Source organism: Serinus canaria, chromosome 21, assembly GCF_022539315.1.
Source record: "Serinus canaria isolate serCan28SL12 chromosome 21, serCan2020, whole genome shotgun sequence".
Classification (NCBI taxonomy): domain Eukaryota; kingdom Metazoa; phylum Chordata; class Aves; order Passeriformes; family Fringillidae; genus Serinus; species Serinus canaria.
This window is the reverse complement of record NC_066334.1, coordinates 4,251,455-4,265,389: the sequence shown is the minus strand read 5'-3', so window position 1 is coordinate 4,265,389 and position 13,935 is coordinate 4,251,455. Positions and strand designations below refer to the sequence as shown.

Sequence of the window (13,935 nt, the reverse complement as noted above, 5' to 3'; positions counted from 1 at the left end):
CCGCCCCCCGCGGGGGACACGCCCCGGCCACGCCCCCCGCGACCCGAGCCACGCCCCTGTCACACCCCCCGCTCGCCGCTCCCCGAAAACCTCCAAATCCCCCCCAAAACGACCCCCGGAGCCGCAGCTGCCACCGAGCACGGGCTATGAACAACTCTGCCGCTGTTTATTGCAGAAAAGTGAAACTGTACAAAATGGCCGTCAGCGGCGGCGGGGCTCAATCCTCTTCTTCCTCCTCCTCCTCATCCTGGTTGATCTGGAAGTAGCGCAGCTCGTAGCTCTCCTTGCTGTTGGCCACCACACGCAGCCAGTCCCGCAGGTTGTTCTTCTTTAGGTACTTCTTGGTCAGGTACTTGAGGTACCTGTGGGAGAGGCATGGCTGACAGCGGTGCCCCTCTGCCCCCTGCCAGCCCCCCCAGGCGCCATTTTGGCTAATAAATCTTTATTCCCACGGGCCCCCACCTCCAGCAGGGCCAACACATTCCACTGGCCACCTCCTAGCAAAACTCCTTCCAGGAAACACTGCGACCAGAGGAATCACACCACAATGTCATGACAGATCCAGGGAGATCGTTCTTGCCCCAACAAAGCTGTGACCCCAGTGCCTTGAACCCACCCCAGAGTGAATCTCCCCTGGGATGGTGGATACACGCTGCTGGGATGTGCCAGGTGTGGCAGCAACGTGGAGCAACAGCGTTGGGAGAAAGGCAGGCGCTCACAGGGCAGGGCACGCCCACCACCCACACAGCTCGGCTTTTCCCAGCCAGCTCCTGAGCCACCTCTGCTGTGGCACAACCCCGGTTTGCCGATGCCAGCCCAAGGACAGGCAGCCAGGAGAAGCAGGCAGAGGGCCAGAGCACCACAGGACGAGGGGAACAACGTGGGACACCTTGGGACAAGCACGTTTTGCTGATGTTGGCCCAAGGAGGACCAAAACCACACAAGATGAGAGGAACAACCTGAGAGACATTGTCTGCAGATACCCCTAAACTGTCCCCTAAGCACGTTCTGGCTGCAAGCCCCTCACTGCCCAGCCCTCCCAGCTGGAATATCAAACACATTCCTCTCTCATAGATCTGGGAAGAGCAGCCACTCAGTGAGTGCCAGCTAGCACAAATTCCAGCACAACTCCTGCACTGAGACATCTCTTCCCTGGCAGTCCCTCCTGCCCAGAGGCTCTCAGTGCACACCAGGCACCCCCTGCCAAGGGCCATCTGTGGCCACACTGACCAGCAGGACTGGCCTGCCCCAGCTCACCTCTTGGAGAAGGGCACCTCTGATGTGACCGTGATCTTGCTCTTGCTCCTCTCGATGGTCACCACGCCCCCGCCCAGGTTTCCCGCTTTGCCGTTCACCTTGATCCGTTCCTGCAGGAACTGCTCCTGCAGGAGGAACACAGCTGTGAGCTGGGGCCACAACTCCAGCCAGACACAGCCCCCAAGGCTGGTTTGTGCCTGCTGCTCTGGAGCTGAGGAACAGACACCAGTGTCCCCATAGTTCAGGAGAGCACCTTTCTCAGGCCAGGCTCATCCACCCCATCAAAGCCACACCTGGGTGAGGTGCTCAGGCCTGAACATATCGGCCTGGTGTAGTGGGGATGTTCCTGCCCTCCAAGGGGACAGCCAGGAGAGTGGGGTAGGGCTCCTCTGAGCTCCCCTCGGCCCCAGGCTTACCAAGGCCCCTGCTGGAGCGCAGTGTGGATGGGCATAGGTTCATGACCCCAAACTGCAGCATCCCTGGCCTCGCTACATCTCTGCCAAGACACAAACTTACCCAGCAGAAATAGATAGGAAAACTGCCCATGGACAGGCCTCGCTACATCCCTGCCATAACACAAGCTTATCCAGCAGAGATAGACAGGAAACCTGCCCATGGACACGGACAACGCTTCCGCTTTAACTACAAAGTGCCCCAAACCCAACTTCATCCCCAGCCCCAGCACGCCCTGTTGCTCTGCCCATGGGATGGCCTCAAGGGAGCAGGGCATAGCCGAGGGATGGCCAGGCATGTTCGAGGCCGCTGGGAGCGGAGCATCACCCTGGGAAGGCCCCGAGGGCGGCGGAGCCATCACGGCTCCCGGGGAGGCCTCAAACTCACAAAGTTGGCAGCGTCCATGATGCCATCCTCGACGGGGTGCGTGCAGTCCAGCGTGAACTTCAGAACCTGCTTCTTTTTCTTGCCACCTTTCGCCGCAGGCTTCTTCTGCTGCAGGGGGAGAGAGAGAGAGGGTGAGCGAGAGAGAAAGGGAGGGGGAGCGCCGTGAGGGACGGTGGGGAGGGGCCGGGCCGAGCTCCGGCCTGGCGGGGAGGGGAAGGGTCCAGGCCTGGATTGAGATCGAGAACAGCGCGGTGGGAACGGGGCTCGCCCGCCGCTCGCCTGCGCGATCCGGATGGGTGGCGGGCGTCGCGTGGGGTCCCGGGAAGGCGCGGGCCGGGCCCGGCCCCACGCGGAAAAGAGCGGGCGGAGGCAGGCGGCGTGGCTGCGGGGGTGGCGGGGGCTCGGGGCGGGGCGGGGGGGTATCCGGGTGGCGGCGGGGGTAGGCTCGGGGCGGCGGCGGCCGGTGCCGGTCCCGCGCTCACTCACCGCGGGCGCCATGGCGGCTCCGCGCGAGGCAGAAAGGGAGCGCGTCCCGCGCGCCTGCGCACAACCACGCTCGGGCCGACTCAACCGAGCGCCGACGGCATCGATCGCTTCCGGTCCGCTCCCGCGCAGGGAGCCTGCGAGCGGACAGTGATGCCTGGAAGGGCGGGGCGAGCGGGGAGCAGGGAAGTGGGCGGGGCTGTGGGGGGCGTGGTCTGTGGGGGTGCGGCGGGCGAGCGGCCGGGAGCGGGGGCGGAGCCTCCGGAGCGCGGGGAGCGGCACGCACGGAGTGGCGGCACGGGAGCATCACCGGGCACGGGGTGACCCCCGCAGCTCGGAGTGACCCCTGCAGCCCGGGAACCTCACCGGGCACGGAGTAACCTCCGCAGCCGGGAGTGACCCCCGCACCCCGGGAGCTCTACCGTACACGGAGTGACCCTCGCACCCCGGGAGCATCACCGGGCACGGAGCGAATCCCGCACTCTGTGGCTCCTCACTTCGCACAGAGTTACCCTGCATAGTGAGAGCCTCACAGCGCACGGAGTGATCCCGCACACCCCGGGGCTCCTCACTGCGCACCGAGTGACCCAGCACCGCGCGGAGCCTCGGTGCTTACTGGGTGAGCCCCGCACCTCCTGTGGGCTGTCAGCAGGCCATGCAGATGCCCATGTACCCCGCAGCCTGGGTGGGTAGGCAGTGCCGTGTACGTCCCCGCCGCAGGGCCCCGAGGCGCGCACGGGGCTATTTTTGGGCCGTGCTGTGGCAGCCGATCGGCAGTGCCAGGGGGCCCCACGTCACAGGCTCGGCCGGGCCGTGCCGCCTCGGCACCGCTCTCATTTCTGCCGGCACACGGTGAGCAGCAGCACAGCTCGGCTCGGATCCCCCGACTTACAGACAGGGAGAGGTAAAGCCTTCACCTGGCCAGGACATACCTGTGCCCAGAACGGGGACTCCCGGCATGCGGGGCACCTGGCTGCCTCTACTGCCAGGCTGCCATCGTAGGGCACACCCCTGGGCAGGGAATACCCCATTCTAGGGAATGCTTCCTCCGAGGGGACACCCTGTCCTGGAGGAACCCCCACCCCTGTCCTGGGGGATGCTCTGCTGCAGAGGATGCTCCTTTGGAGGGGACAGCCCATTCCAGGGGATGCTCCTGCTTTGGGGTACACACACCCCCACTTTGCTATGGGGACCATCTGACCCAGTGCTGCAGGCCCCAGCCTGTGATACCAGGGGAAGGGGTGCGCTGGGGGCAGCCTCGTGCCACGCAGCTCATAACCTAAAAATAGTCAGCAGCTCACAGGCCCTGGGACAGGATTTGTCCTTTCTGTGGCAGCCACAGTGCTCTCTCAAACCGATGCCACACGGCGTCCCTGGGGACAGGGCTTGGTTCTCAACCCCACAGATGGCGGGTGGCATTTTCTCCCCACTGGGGAGCTGCTCAGAGCTGGAGAAGGCCAACTGCCACCCGCTGGTGTGCCTGCTCTGCCACGAGCCCTACCAGCACCCCTGCCTGCTCGACTGCTACCACAATTTCTGTGCCAGCTGCCTGCGAGGCCGTGCCAGCGATGGTCGCCTACGCTGCCCACTCTGCGGGTAAGGGACGGCCCTGCCTGGGGCACAGCACAGGGCTGGCAGCTCAGCACAGCCCTGCTCCCGGCATCCCAAAGCTGCCCTGCTGCCCCTGTGGGTGTCGCTATGCTTGTCCCCATGTCATCCCTGCAGGCACCCCTCGGTGGTGAGGGGAGGCACAGGGCTGCCCCCAGTGGACCGGCTGCTGCAGTTCCTGGTGGACAGCTCAGCCGACAGCGAGGAGGACGTGCAGTGTGCCAACTGTGACCGCTGCTGCACCAAGGCGGTGAGGGCAGCAGGGTGGACTGGCAGGGTGGGTAGGGGACCCCTGCCCGGGCCATGCCTCCCACCAGCTCTGTCCCCTCACACAGGAGCTGGACACCATGTACTTCTGCAACACCTGTGGGCAGCCCCTCTGTGCCCCATGCCGTGAGGAGACCCACCGTGCCAGGATGTTCACCCGCCACGAGATCGTCTCCCTCTCCAAGCGCACCAAAGACATCCACAAGAAGTGCCGTGAGTGCCACGCCAGGCTGTCCTGTGCCATGCTATGCTGCACTGCGCCGTGCCAGGCTATGCCATGTTCCTGTCCCCTACAGCACTGCACGAGGAGCCCTACATCATGTTCTCCACCGAGAAGAAGTCGATGCTCTGTATCAACTGCTTCAGGGACATGCAGGGGTGAGTAGTCCCAGCCCCACATTTGTGTGTGCCCCATCCTGTGCTTTCCTTGATGTCTGTGCCTGCAGGGAGAGCCGGGCACACTGCATCGACATTGAGACAGCATACATGCAGGGCTGCCAGCGGCTGGACCAGGCAGTGATGGTGGGCAGGGCCGGGGGGTGTGGGGGTGGAGTGGGGGTGCAGTGCTGTCCCCTGCACTGCAGCCGCCCTGCCACCCCGGGCAGGCTGTGAAGGAGCTGCAGACCTCCACGCGTGAGGCCATTGTCCTGCTCAAAGCCATGATCGAGGAGGTTCGTAACAGTGCCAGCGAGGAGGAGGCAGCCATCAACTCCCTCTTCAGCCGCATGCAGGTGCGAGGCAGTCACCTGCACATTGAGCCCTGTGCCCACGGCACAGAGCCAGGGCAGTGGGAAGGGACTGGAGTGGCTGCAGGACACAGGACAGCTGTGCCATTTGCAGGAGCAGCTCTCCGAGAGGAAAAAGACGCTCCTGAAAGCTGTGCAGAGGTGAGGGGCAGTGGGCTGAGCCCTGTCCAAGGGCTCTCCCCTTCCTAAGATGGTTTGCGATGCCTGGGGCTGGATGGCACCCTCGGATGCAAAGGCTGTGCCATGCCCTGCTCTACTGCAGCCAGCACGAGGAAAAGGAGAAGGCATTCAAGGAGCAGCTCGCCCACCTTGCCTCCCTGCTGCCCACTCTGCAGGTAGGGCCTCACAGCAGGCAGGGACATCCTAACACCAAAGCCAGGCAGTGACACACCCCCTCCACACACACAGGTCCACCTGGTGACCTGCTCGGCCTTCCTGAGCTCTGCCAATAAAGCCGAGTTCCTGGACCTGGGCTATGTGAGTGTTGCCAGCACTGCAGGGGTGGTCACAGCATCCTATGGCAGTGCTGAGCTCATGGGCAAGGTGCTGAGCACCCCTCACCATGCTTCATTGCTGCCTTTCAGCAACTGATGGAGAGGCTGCAGAGGATTGTTAAGCTGCCACACCGCCTGCGGCCAGCCCAGACCAGCAAGGTAGAGCCCTGCCTGCAGTGCCTGCGGGCAGTGCCAGCTGCCAGCTCTGCCCCAGCCCAGCTGTACTCTCCTCTCTTGCCCCCCAGATCAACAGCGAGTACAGGGCAGAGTTCGCCCGCTGCCTGGAGCCCCTCCTGATGCTCAGCCCCCGCCGCTCCGTGGTGGGCAGCGCTGGTGGCATTGGACCTGGCATCACTGGCACAAACATGTGAGGTGCTAGGATTGCACCCAAAGCACATGTGCTACTGTGTCCCCTGCCACGTGCCACACTGCATAGTCCCTCAGCATCTCACCATGCCAACCTTGCCCCTGCTGCTGCCCTTGAGCCTGTCACCTCAGCAGGGGTACCAGGACAGCACAGGCACAGCTGCACTGATGAACAAGAGGCTTCAAGTGACACTTCTGGGAAGTGGGGAGGGTGGCAGAGGGGTGGGCAGCAGCGGGGCTGGCAGCTGGGGGCCTGGTTAAGCCTCACTTTGTTCCCCAGCCCAGCACCAGCCACACTCCCTGGAGGGCTCTGCCCCCTCTCCATGGGTGCTCCACCTGGGCCAGCTCCTGCTCGCCCACATGCCCTTGGTGCCACAACCTCTTTGCCCGCCACTATTTTTATCAGAATTTCAGAGAAGTGCTCGGCCATTCTTCACCAGGGATATATTTAGGCCTGTTGATGTCACGGCAGCACTGGCCCTGGCAGGCTCTCCCAGAAAGAGAGGACAAACGGGCACTGCCGCCCCATGGGGACCGCTCCTCGCCCCCAGCCAGGCTTGGCACTGCAGGGTGGCTGAGCTCCTGGGGGCTGCTGGCCCCAGCACAGGCGGGGGGAGCACGGCGCTGCACGGTAGGACCAGTGGTGTGGTGGTTAGCATGGGGAGACCATGGGATGGGGGGAAACACAGGGGCAGTAGTGCCTGCCAAGGGTCCAGGAGATACCAGTGGTGAGAGAGTGAGCTGTATCCCACCCTTTAGAAACTGGAGGGTGCCAGGCTCAGCTCATGGCTTCTCACTGCCACAGCTGGTTCCAAAACTGCAGGAATCCAGAGAGCAACCCACAGAAATATGATTTTTGGGGCAGCAAAAGGTACCTCTCACTGAACCCCTGTGCTCAGGTGAGGGAAGGGATATGTGGGACTGGTGTGTCCCACCGGAGCCAAGGGGTGGTGGGACTGAGCTTGCAGCATGGTCCCTGGCACCTCACCCCGACTGCTGCTCACCTGCAGCACGTCACTGTCACCTCTCCATGCAGGCTCCCCGGTGGCCAATGCTCCAAGACCCTCATGGTGCCCAGCTGCCCACCCACCAGTGACAAAATGTCCACTGGCCCCATGGTGAAGAAGCCAACGATGCACCGGTACATCAGCACCAAGGTGCTTCTGGCTGAGGGGCGTGAGACCCCCTTTGCTGAGCACTGCCGCAACTACGAGAACACCTACCGGGTAAGGGAGCATGGCTGGAAGCAGGATGGGACAGGACAGGACAGGACGGGCCAGGCTGGTGCTGCTCACGTGACTGTGCCCCCTGGTTCCCGCAGATGCTGCAGACAGAGATCCAGGGCCTGAAGGATCAGGTGCAGGAGCTGCACCGTGACCTCACCAAGCACCACTCGCTCATCAAGTCGGAGATCATGAGCGAGATCCTGCAGAAGTCGCTGCAGATGGATGTGAAGATTGCAGATCACTACTCCGCCGTGGAGATGATGCGCAGCGTCTTTGAGGAGGTACAGCTGGCACATCCTGGCAGAGCAAGGCCCCTCTGTGCCATACCACCGCAGACTGTCCAGCTCCCTCTCTTCCTTCCAGGTTTGGGAGGAGACCTACCAGCGGGTAGCAAATGAGCAGGAGATCTATGAAGGTACTGGTGACCCCACACCCCCTCCCTGTGCCCTCACTGTGGGGGTGGCCATGTCCCAGCCCACTCCTCTACCCCCAGCCCAGCTCCATGACTTGCTGCAGCTGCGGCAGGAGAACAGCTGCCTGAGCACCATCACCAAGCAGATCGCGCCCTACGTCCGCTCCATCGCCAAAGTGAAGGAGCGGCTGGAGCCCAGGTGAGGGGTGCAGGGACTTTCAGGGCCAGGGGGGACATAGCTCATTGCTCACACCCATCCTGCCACAGGCTGCAGGAGCCCCAGGAGCCCAGAGAAGAACAGGCCCAGATGCTGCTCAGGATCTGCGACAACAATGAAGTGGTGCCAAGGTAGGTGACAGCAAGCACCTGAGGGCTAAGTTCCTCCCATGCCCTTTCCCAGACAGTGACCCTGTCAAGGTGTCTTCCATTCCCCAGGGATGCCTCGCCTGGCAGCAACAAGGAGGCTTCAGCCAGCCCCGAGGAGGGCTTCATACCCAGGGACAGCCCTGGAGACCCCTCCCCAAAAAACAAAGACTGCTGCAGGGGCCAGCAGAAGAGTGGAGCAGAGACTGCCACCCCGAAAGAGCCAGCACCATAGAGCCCAGTGCTGGGCACATGGCTGGGCTGCTGGGCAGAACCATGCCCTGGTGACTGACCAGCTCCTCTTGCCCAGTGCCACAAGCCAGGGCAGGAAACAGCCTGGGCAGCCATGTCTGCAGCACATACAAAGGCCTCAGGTGGACTTGCTTCTGAAAAACTCTCTTTGTGCTCTTCCTTGTGTGTGTCAGAGTGAAATAAAAGGGTGCAGTTGTCCATGTCTGCGTGGTTCTGCAGTGCTGACAAAAGGGATCTGCTGGTTCAGGGTGTCCTGCTGCTCCTAAAACCACAACACTGGCAAATTATGGGGAAAAATAACAACTCCCGGTGCAGGGCAGGGCCAGGGGTATACGGCCAGGTGATGGAACATCCTGTGAAGTTCTGAGCAGCCACACACCAATGTGGGCTAGGTGCCAGGAACAGCTGCTCTAGAGGTTCCCTGCACATGTGGGAACTAAGAACTCACCAATCACTGCGGCACAGAGGGCAGGGTTTCACATTTTCCTCCAGCTTTTCCCTAAAATTTCACATGCCTTCCTGGTAAGCTGCTGTCTCCTCACAGAGCTTTTGGTCACAGGATTTGGGAAAATAAAAGGTTAAGAGAAGCTGTTGGTCTCAAAAGCTTCAAGAGACACTGAATGTTTTGCTCAGGGTGAAGTTTATCTCTTTCTTTTGGTGCCAACACATCCTGCTTGGACAGAGCCTGCACAGCTGGAACCTGCACTTGTGAAATTAGGATCAAGGTTCATTTACTTTGAAGAACAATCTGGGAATGAGGCTTTGTTTCTGTTGTATAACAGTACATCAAACCCAAGTGACAATTACTTGTTCCAAAGTTCCTTTGATCAAGGGCACAGCAGGAAGATTACTACCTATAAAAAATTGCTCACAGATTAACCTGCTCAAGGCACCACTGGCTGCAACCAGTGCTTCCCTGAGACAAGAACAGCCCAAGTGGGAGCCTCCGAGTGCCCAGCAGAGATCAGCACTCTCCAACTGGTGAGTCTTCGCCTTTGTTCTTTTCTCCCAAGCCAGAACTCCGCTCAGCAAAGGTCAAGTCAGCAGCAAGGGCATCAGACAGATGCTCTGTGATCAAGCAAACCCAGTGGAGGATGGACTCTGCATCAGTTCAGCAAGGAGAAACAGAGGGTCAGGGTAAGGATTAGGGTCAGTCTCATCCCTGTGGCTGCACAGCCCCACAAGTCACTGAGTCATAATCATGCCTCAACACAGTGCTGGTGTATTCTGAGAACCCACCAGGGATTATGAAGGATTCCAGTTTCCATGATGCCACCAGCACCCCAAGCGGCCTTCAAATAACCCGACAGAAGCTGACAATGTTTTCTCTTTTTTTTTTTTTTTTTTTAATATAAAAAAAGAAAATCTAAACCCAAACCCAAGCTATTCTCACCAAGTGCCCCTTCCTGAGCCATACTGCAGCACCTTCCCCATGGAACACCACAAGCTCCAAGCATGAACTGACAAGCAACTCATTTCCATTCCAGCAAGGAAGAATAATGTAGAACTCAAGAAAACAGTGAACCTCTTTGGTATATAACAACAAAGTTATACCACACAGCTCAGTGGGAACCATTTCCAAATGGTTATTATAAAAGAGTGTTAGCTAGCCAAACTCTTCTCCTGGTTGGAGATTTCCTTAGAAGCATCTCCTACTTGCCCTAACATCACAGCTTTTGCCCAAAAGAGCAGGGGAGGACCTCAGGGACTAAAGCCCTTAGCAAGCCTGGCAGCTGTGGCTCTTTCACAAGCCAAAATCCTGGGATCTCTGCAAGACGGAGGCAGCCTGGCAGGATAGGAAGCAGCGCGATTTGGAAGCAGGAAGAAGGAAGAGAGGTGGCAGCAGGAGGCAGCGGCTGGAGCAGTGACACTGCATCCACAGCAGCATCCAAGGGACGAGGAGAGGGCCCAGAGGTGCTCAGATCCAGCGGCACAAGGGGAGTAGCAGAACCCTCCCTGCAGACCCCAAGGCCTAGAGAGAACTGAGCGGTGCCATGCTGCCGGCGCTCTGGCACTTCAAGGGCAGGCAGAGCTGGAGGCTGCTCCCTCAGCCGCCCCAGTGCCAGCTCAGGGAGTTTGGCCCGAGGAGATTAAAGTCGTGTCACCGGGCTCACGAGGTCAGAAAGCTTTAAAATCGAATTATGCAACAGGAACAATCTGCTGCCTAGCACCTTCCCCGCCCAGGGCCAGGAGGGCAGTGCTGTTTTCTGGTAGAATCAGTTCCAGAGGCGTTCCAAGACAATTCAGCTGCTGCAGGCAGGATTCATTCTCTTTAGGGTCACTACAGGCTAAGTTATCTGGAAGATCCCTGAATGTGCAACGAAGGACTGAAGGAGGTGGAACGAGCTTCTGATCTGTGAGTGACCCAGCAGGCTGCCCAGTGCTGCAGCCCTCCACCAGCTCCTCCTGGGTGGCCAGGAAATACCAACAGGCACCTCCCGATGCCGGTGCCACACAGGCACTGGGCGCAGCAGGAGCTGGGCATCTGCTCAGCCTGGTTTTTGCCCATGTTACAGTTCCAGCTTGACTCCTTTAATAAAAGGGAGACCCGATGGCACCTTCCTTTTGTACTCCAGGTACTCTTCTCCAAAGAAGTGAATGAGTGTGATCTCCTCCTCCTCGATCCGCTCCCGGAAGAAGCGCCAGGACGCCAGTGCATAGCCCACCACACAGATGGGATTGCAGAGCAACACCTGGAACAGATGCTGCTGGTGAGCATCCCTTCAAGAACCCAAGGCCCCACAGCTCATCCCCCTCCAGTAACAATGATACAAAACTCATTGTGAAACTTCACAAGTACTAGTTTTGCCCCAGAATGAAGAAAGCAGCGCACAGGCAGCACTGGCTTCACTGCCCCAGCTCTCAAAAGCTCCATGTGCCACCCTTATGGACTCTCACCAGAGAAACACAAGCCAATGCCAGCACCCAGCCAGCCACAAGAACACACAGCTACAGCAGCATTGAGCCAAGGCTCAGCCACAGCTGGCCAGAGCTGACCCTCTAGTCAGGGAGTTTTCTTGCCCTCAAGCACAGGACTGGTGTTTGACAGGAGCCAGGTTGAGTCTGACCACTCACAGAAGGCATTTTGACCACAGGGATACAGAAAACTCTGCATACCAGCTTTAGACCATTAGCAAATCATACCTCAAGCCTCCAAGGGTGTTGTGGGTCAAAACCCCAGCACCACCACCTTTCCTTACTGCACAGAGAAAATTAAGGGAACAAGATCTTCCCAAAGATCCCACGGGGCAGAGAGCTCAGGGATTCCAGATTTCCTGTGTGCCAGTGGGAGGCAGCAGAATCCATGGCCAGCACCAGGGGCTGTCTGCACCCCATCACAGCACAGGCAGCACTGAGAGCAAAGGGTCATGACACAAGAGGATCTGAGCACTCTGGATACAGTACCTGTGTTCCAATACTCCAGTAAAACCATCCCACGTAGGACGGGTGCCGGAACCACCCGTACACCCCACTTGTCACCAAAGTGTGGGTGTCAGATTTCTCATTCTGAACGATGTGGTTGAAGTTGGAGCCTGCTGTAAGCATGGCTGCCTTCCTCAGGCAGTCCCCGAAGATCACCATCAACAGCCCCACGGTGCTCAGCCAGGTGATCTGCTTCAGCTCTGCATGGACAGGGAGGGGCACAACAGGTTTGCACAGGTCTCCAGGGATGCAGGGGGCTGCTCAGTGAGTGGGCTTTGCCCCCCATCTCAAAGCAAAATGTGTGACAGCAGCAGCCATGTGCTGCCATCCCGCACCAAACAGATAAAAGCAACAACCCCTGCTTGGTGTTAGTATGGATTAGTCTGTGGGGCCCAGCTGTGGAAGCTGAGCAAAGCCAACATAAAGCACAGCCAAGGACATGCTCAGGCTGCTACAAAACAAAGGGGAACAGTTTCTCTCTCCCAAGAATAAAGAGATGAGCACAGCCAGTTTGCCCCAGACTGGGCAACCAGCAAGAGATTTTGATGTCTTGATTTTATTCCTGTCATAAGGCGATGCCCAGGTATACCTGACACATCATTCTCATACCACCAAGGCAGGAAAGGGCTGAAGATCCCCTGGCCCGGCATGTCAGAGTGAGGGGGGACTCCCCCCTGCCCTCCCGAGATCCAACCCGAGAGGCTTTGAGCACTGAGGGATTATGACTCTGGCAAAGCTGCTGCAGGGCTGTCACGGGGCAGCAAGGTGAGGGTCACCTGCACTTTGCTACCAGATAGATGGACCCCAGGCAAGCCACATGCAGATAGGCAGAGACAGGGAGGCCGACCTGGGAAGAAGAGCTTCTCCAAAGTGAACTCCACCCAGGAGGACAGGGCAGCCAGGTTGTACTCGAAGCTGTGGTTGAGTAGGAAGGAGTCCAGGGAGAGGCTGCGCGGGTTGTTGATGGCTGTCACCAGATACTCCGAGTAGTGAAAGAGGGACAGGGAGCACATATACCTGGGGCGGGAGGGAAGGCAGGTTTAGTAGGGCCGGGGGCACCGCGCCCGCCCGGCTGCCCGGACCGGCCCGGCCCTTACCATCCGAAGTGGCGCCAGGCGGAGCGGCCGGCGCTCAGCAGCAGCCCGCAGCCGAAGGCGAAGCCCAAGAAACAGGCCCGGACGGCGATCTGCAAGCACAGGGAGGGGAGAACGCGCTGCCGCCGCCGTTCCCCGGGCCCCGGGTATCCCTACCGGCGTATACCGGGACCGGGACCGAACCCTCCACGGCCACGCTTCACGCCGCCGCCCGCTGGGGCCACCCCCGTACCTTGTAGAGCGGCCGCGGATAGATGAGCAGCAGCGCGGCGTTCACGCCCGCCACGTGCAGGGCGAGAGCCAGGCGGCCGCGCAGTCCGGGAGCGGCCAGCAGGGAGGGGGATGAGCCGAGCAGCAGCGGCAGGGCCGCCACCGAGGCGCCGAGCAGGAAGGAGCAAAGGCTGGCGCGGCCCTCCCGGCCCAGCCGCCCCCTCCGCGCCACCGCCGCCGCCATGATAGCGGCCCCGCCCCGCCCGCGTCGCCCGGGAAACAGCCCCGCCGCTCTCGCGAGAGCCCCGCCCCGCGCAGCCGCCGCAGTAGCGGAGCCGTGCTGCTCTCGCGAGAGTTGCGTGGCGGTCGCCGCCGGTGCTGTGGGACCGGCCCGGGCGGCGGCTGCCGGGGCTGGTGCGGGTTCGGCCATGGAGCCTTCGGTGTTGGGGACCTTTTCCATCGTCCTGTCCCACCGCCCGCCCGGCACCGCCACTGTAATCCCTAAGCCAGTCACCCAGCGGCCGGTGCAGATGCTGCTGAACACCTCCAGGCACGGTGACTCCATCCCCTTCCTGCTGCCTGAACACCCGAACAGGGAAAACATTTGCTGATACCTGTTCTGAATTTCCACTCTGTCAGCCTAAAGCCGTTACCCCCTGTCCTGGCACTGCAGAAAAGACCAGGCTCCACCTCACTAGAACCTCCTGTCGGGTAGCAGATTGTTAAATATCCCAAACCGGGAAACCATTCCAGCAGGAACTGCTTTGAGGGTCCCGTTAAAACAACCAGACTTCCTTAAAAACAAGGCCGGGAGCGCCTGGCGCCACTTAGGGAGCGTGGGCGGATCTGGGGGAGGGAGGAAAAGCGCAATTGTTTGAAATAAAAGTGTCAGCC

The 13,935-nt window shown here is 60.2% G+C and overlaps 3 protein-coding genes across 3 annotated transcripts; 1 reads left to right on the top strand and 2 right to left on the bottom strand.

Annotated features, from left to right (window-relative positions):
- Window positions 1-145: 145 nt before the first annotated feature.
- Window positions 146-2,741, bottom strand: RPL22 (ribosomal protein L22). The gene is made up of 4 exons (XM_050982589.1): window positions 2,584-2,741; window positions 2,098-2,205; window positions 1,258-1,382; window positions 146-362 (listed from the first exon to the last, which is right to left on the bottom strand). The coding sequence occupies exons 1-4, from the start codon at window positions 2,593-2,595 to the stop codon at window positions 218-220; spliced, it is 390 nt and encodes a 129-aa protein (XP_050838546.1). The 5' UTR covers window positions 2,596-2,741; the 3' UTR covers window positions 146-217.
- RNF207 (ring finger protein 207) lies at window positions 2,096-8,807 on the top strand. Its single transcript, XM_009095708.4, has 18 exons — window positions 2,096-2,228; window positions 3,986-4,176; window positions 4,306-4,438; window positions 4,524-4,668; window positions 4,752-4,833; window positions 4,902-4,977; window positions 5,061-5,186; window positions 5,296-5,342; window positions 5,464-5,536; window positions 5,610-5,678; window positions 5,786-5,854; window positions 5,941-6,062; window positions 7,098-7,287; window positions 7,383-7,568; window positions 7,651-7,702; window positions 7,781-7,898; window positions 7,967-8,047; window positions 8,135-8,807. Exons 2-18 carry the CDS (start codon window positions 3,986-3,988, stop codon window positions 8,295-8,297), a joined length of 1,923 nt encoding a protein of 640 aa, XP_009093956.3. The 5' UTR covers window positions 2,096-2,228; the 3' UTR covers window positions 8,298-8,807.
- Window positions 8,808-9,801: 994 nt separating this feature from the next.
- Window positions 9,802-13,291, bottom strand: ICMT (isoprenylcysteine carboxyl methyltransferase). The gene is made up of 5 exons (XM_018920416.3): window positions 13,064-13,291; window positions 12,835-12,923; window positions 12,585-12,754; window positions 11,720-11,937; window positions 9,802-11,007 (listed from the first exon to the last, which is right to left on the bottom strand). Exons 1-5 carry the CDS (start codon window positions 13,283-13,285, stop codon window positions 10,825-10,827), a joined length of 882 nt encoding a protein of 293 aa, XP_018775961.1. The 5' UTR covers window positions 13,286-13,291; the 3' UTR covers window positions 9,802-10,824.
- Between the last annotated feature and the right edge of the window lie 644 nt (window positions 13,292-13,935).

Excerpts from the sequence above, each read along its gene's own strand:
- RPL22 (XM_050982589.1), bottom strand. Across the intron at positions 1,383-2,097 it reads TCATGGACGCTGCCAACTTT|GAGCAGTTCCTGCAGGAACG; the intron begins GTGAGTTTGAGG and ends TTCCTCCTGCAG. Across the intron at positions 363-1,257 it reads GAGGTGCCCTTCTCCAAGAG|GTACCTCAAGTACCTGACCA; the intron begins GTGAGCTGGGGC and ends CCTCTCCCACAG.
- RNF207 (XM_009095708.4), top strand. The coding sequence starts at position 3,986 with ATGGCGGGTGGCATTTTCTCCCCACTGGGGAGCTGCTCAGAGCTGGAG. Across the intron at positions 4,439-4,523 it reads ACCGCTGCTGCACCAAGGCG|GAGCTGGACACCATGTACTT; the intron begins GTGAGGGCAGCA and ends CCCCTCACACAG. Across the intron at positions 4,669-4,751 it reads AGACATCCACAAGAAGTGCC|CACTGCACGAGGAGCCCTAC; the intron begins GTGAGTGCCACG and ends TGTCCCCTACAG.
- ICMT (XM_018920416.3), bottom strand. The coding sequence starts at position 13,285 with ATGGCGGCGGCGGTGGCGCGGAGGGGGCGGCTGGGCCGGGAGGGCCGC. Across the intron at positions 11,938-12,584 it reads GGAGAAGCTCTTCTTCCCAG|AGCTGAAGCAGATCACCTGG; the intron begins GTCGGCCTCCCT and ends CTGTCCATGCAG. Across the intron at positions 11,008-11,719 it reads ACTGGAGTATTGGAACACAG|GTGTTGCTCTGCAATCCCAT; the intron begins GTACTGTATCCA and ends CATCTGTTCCAG.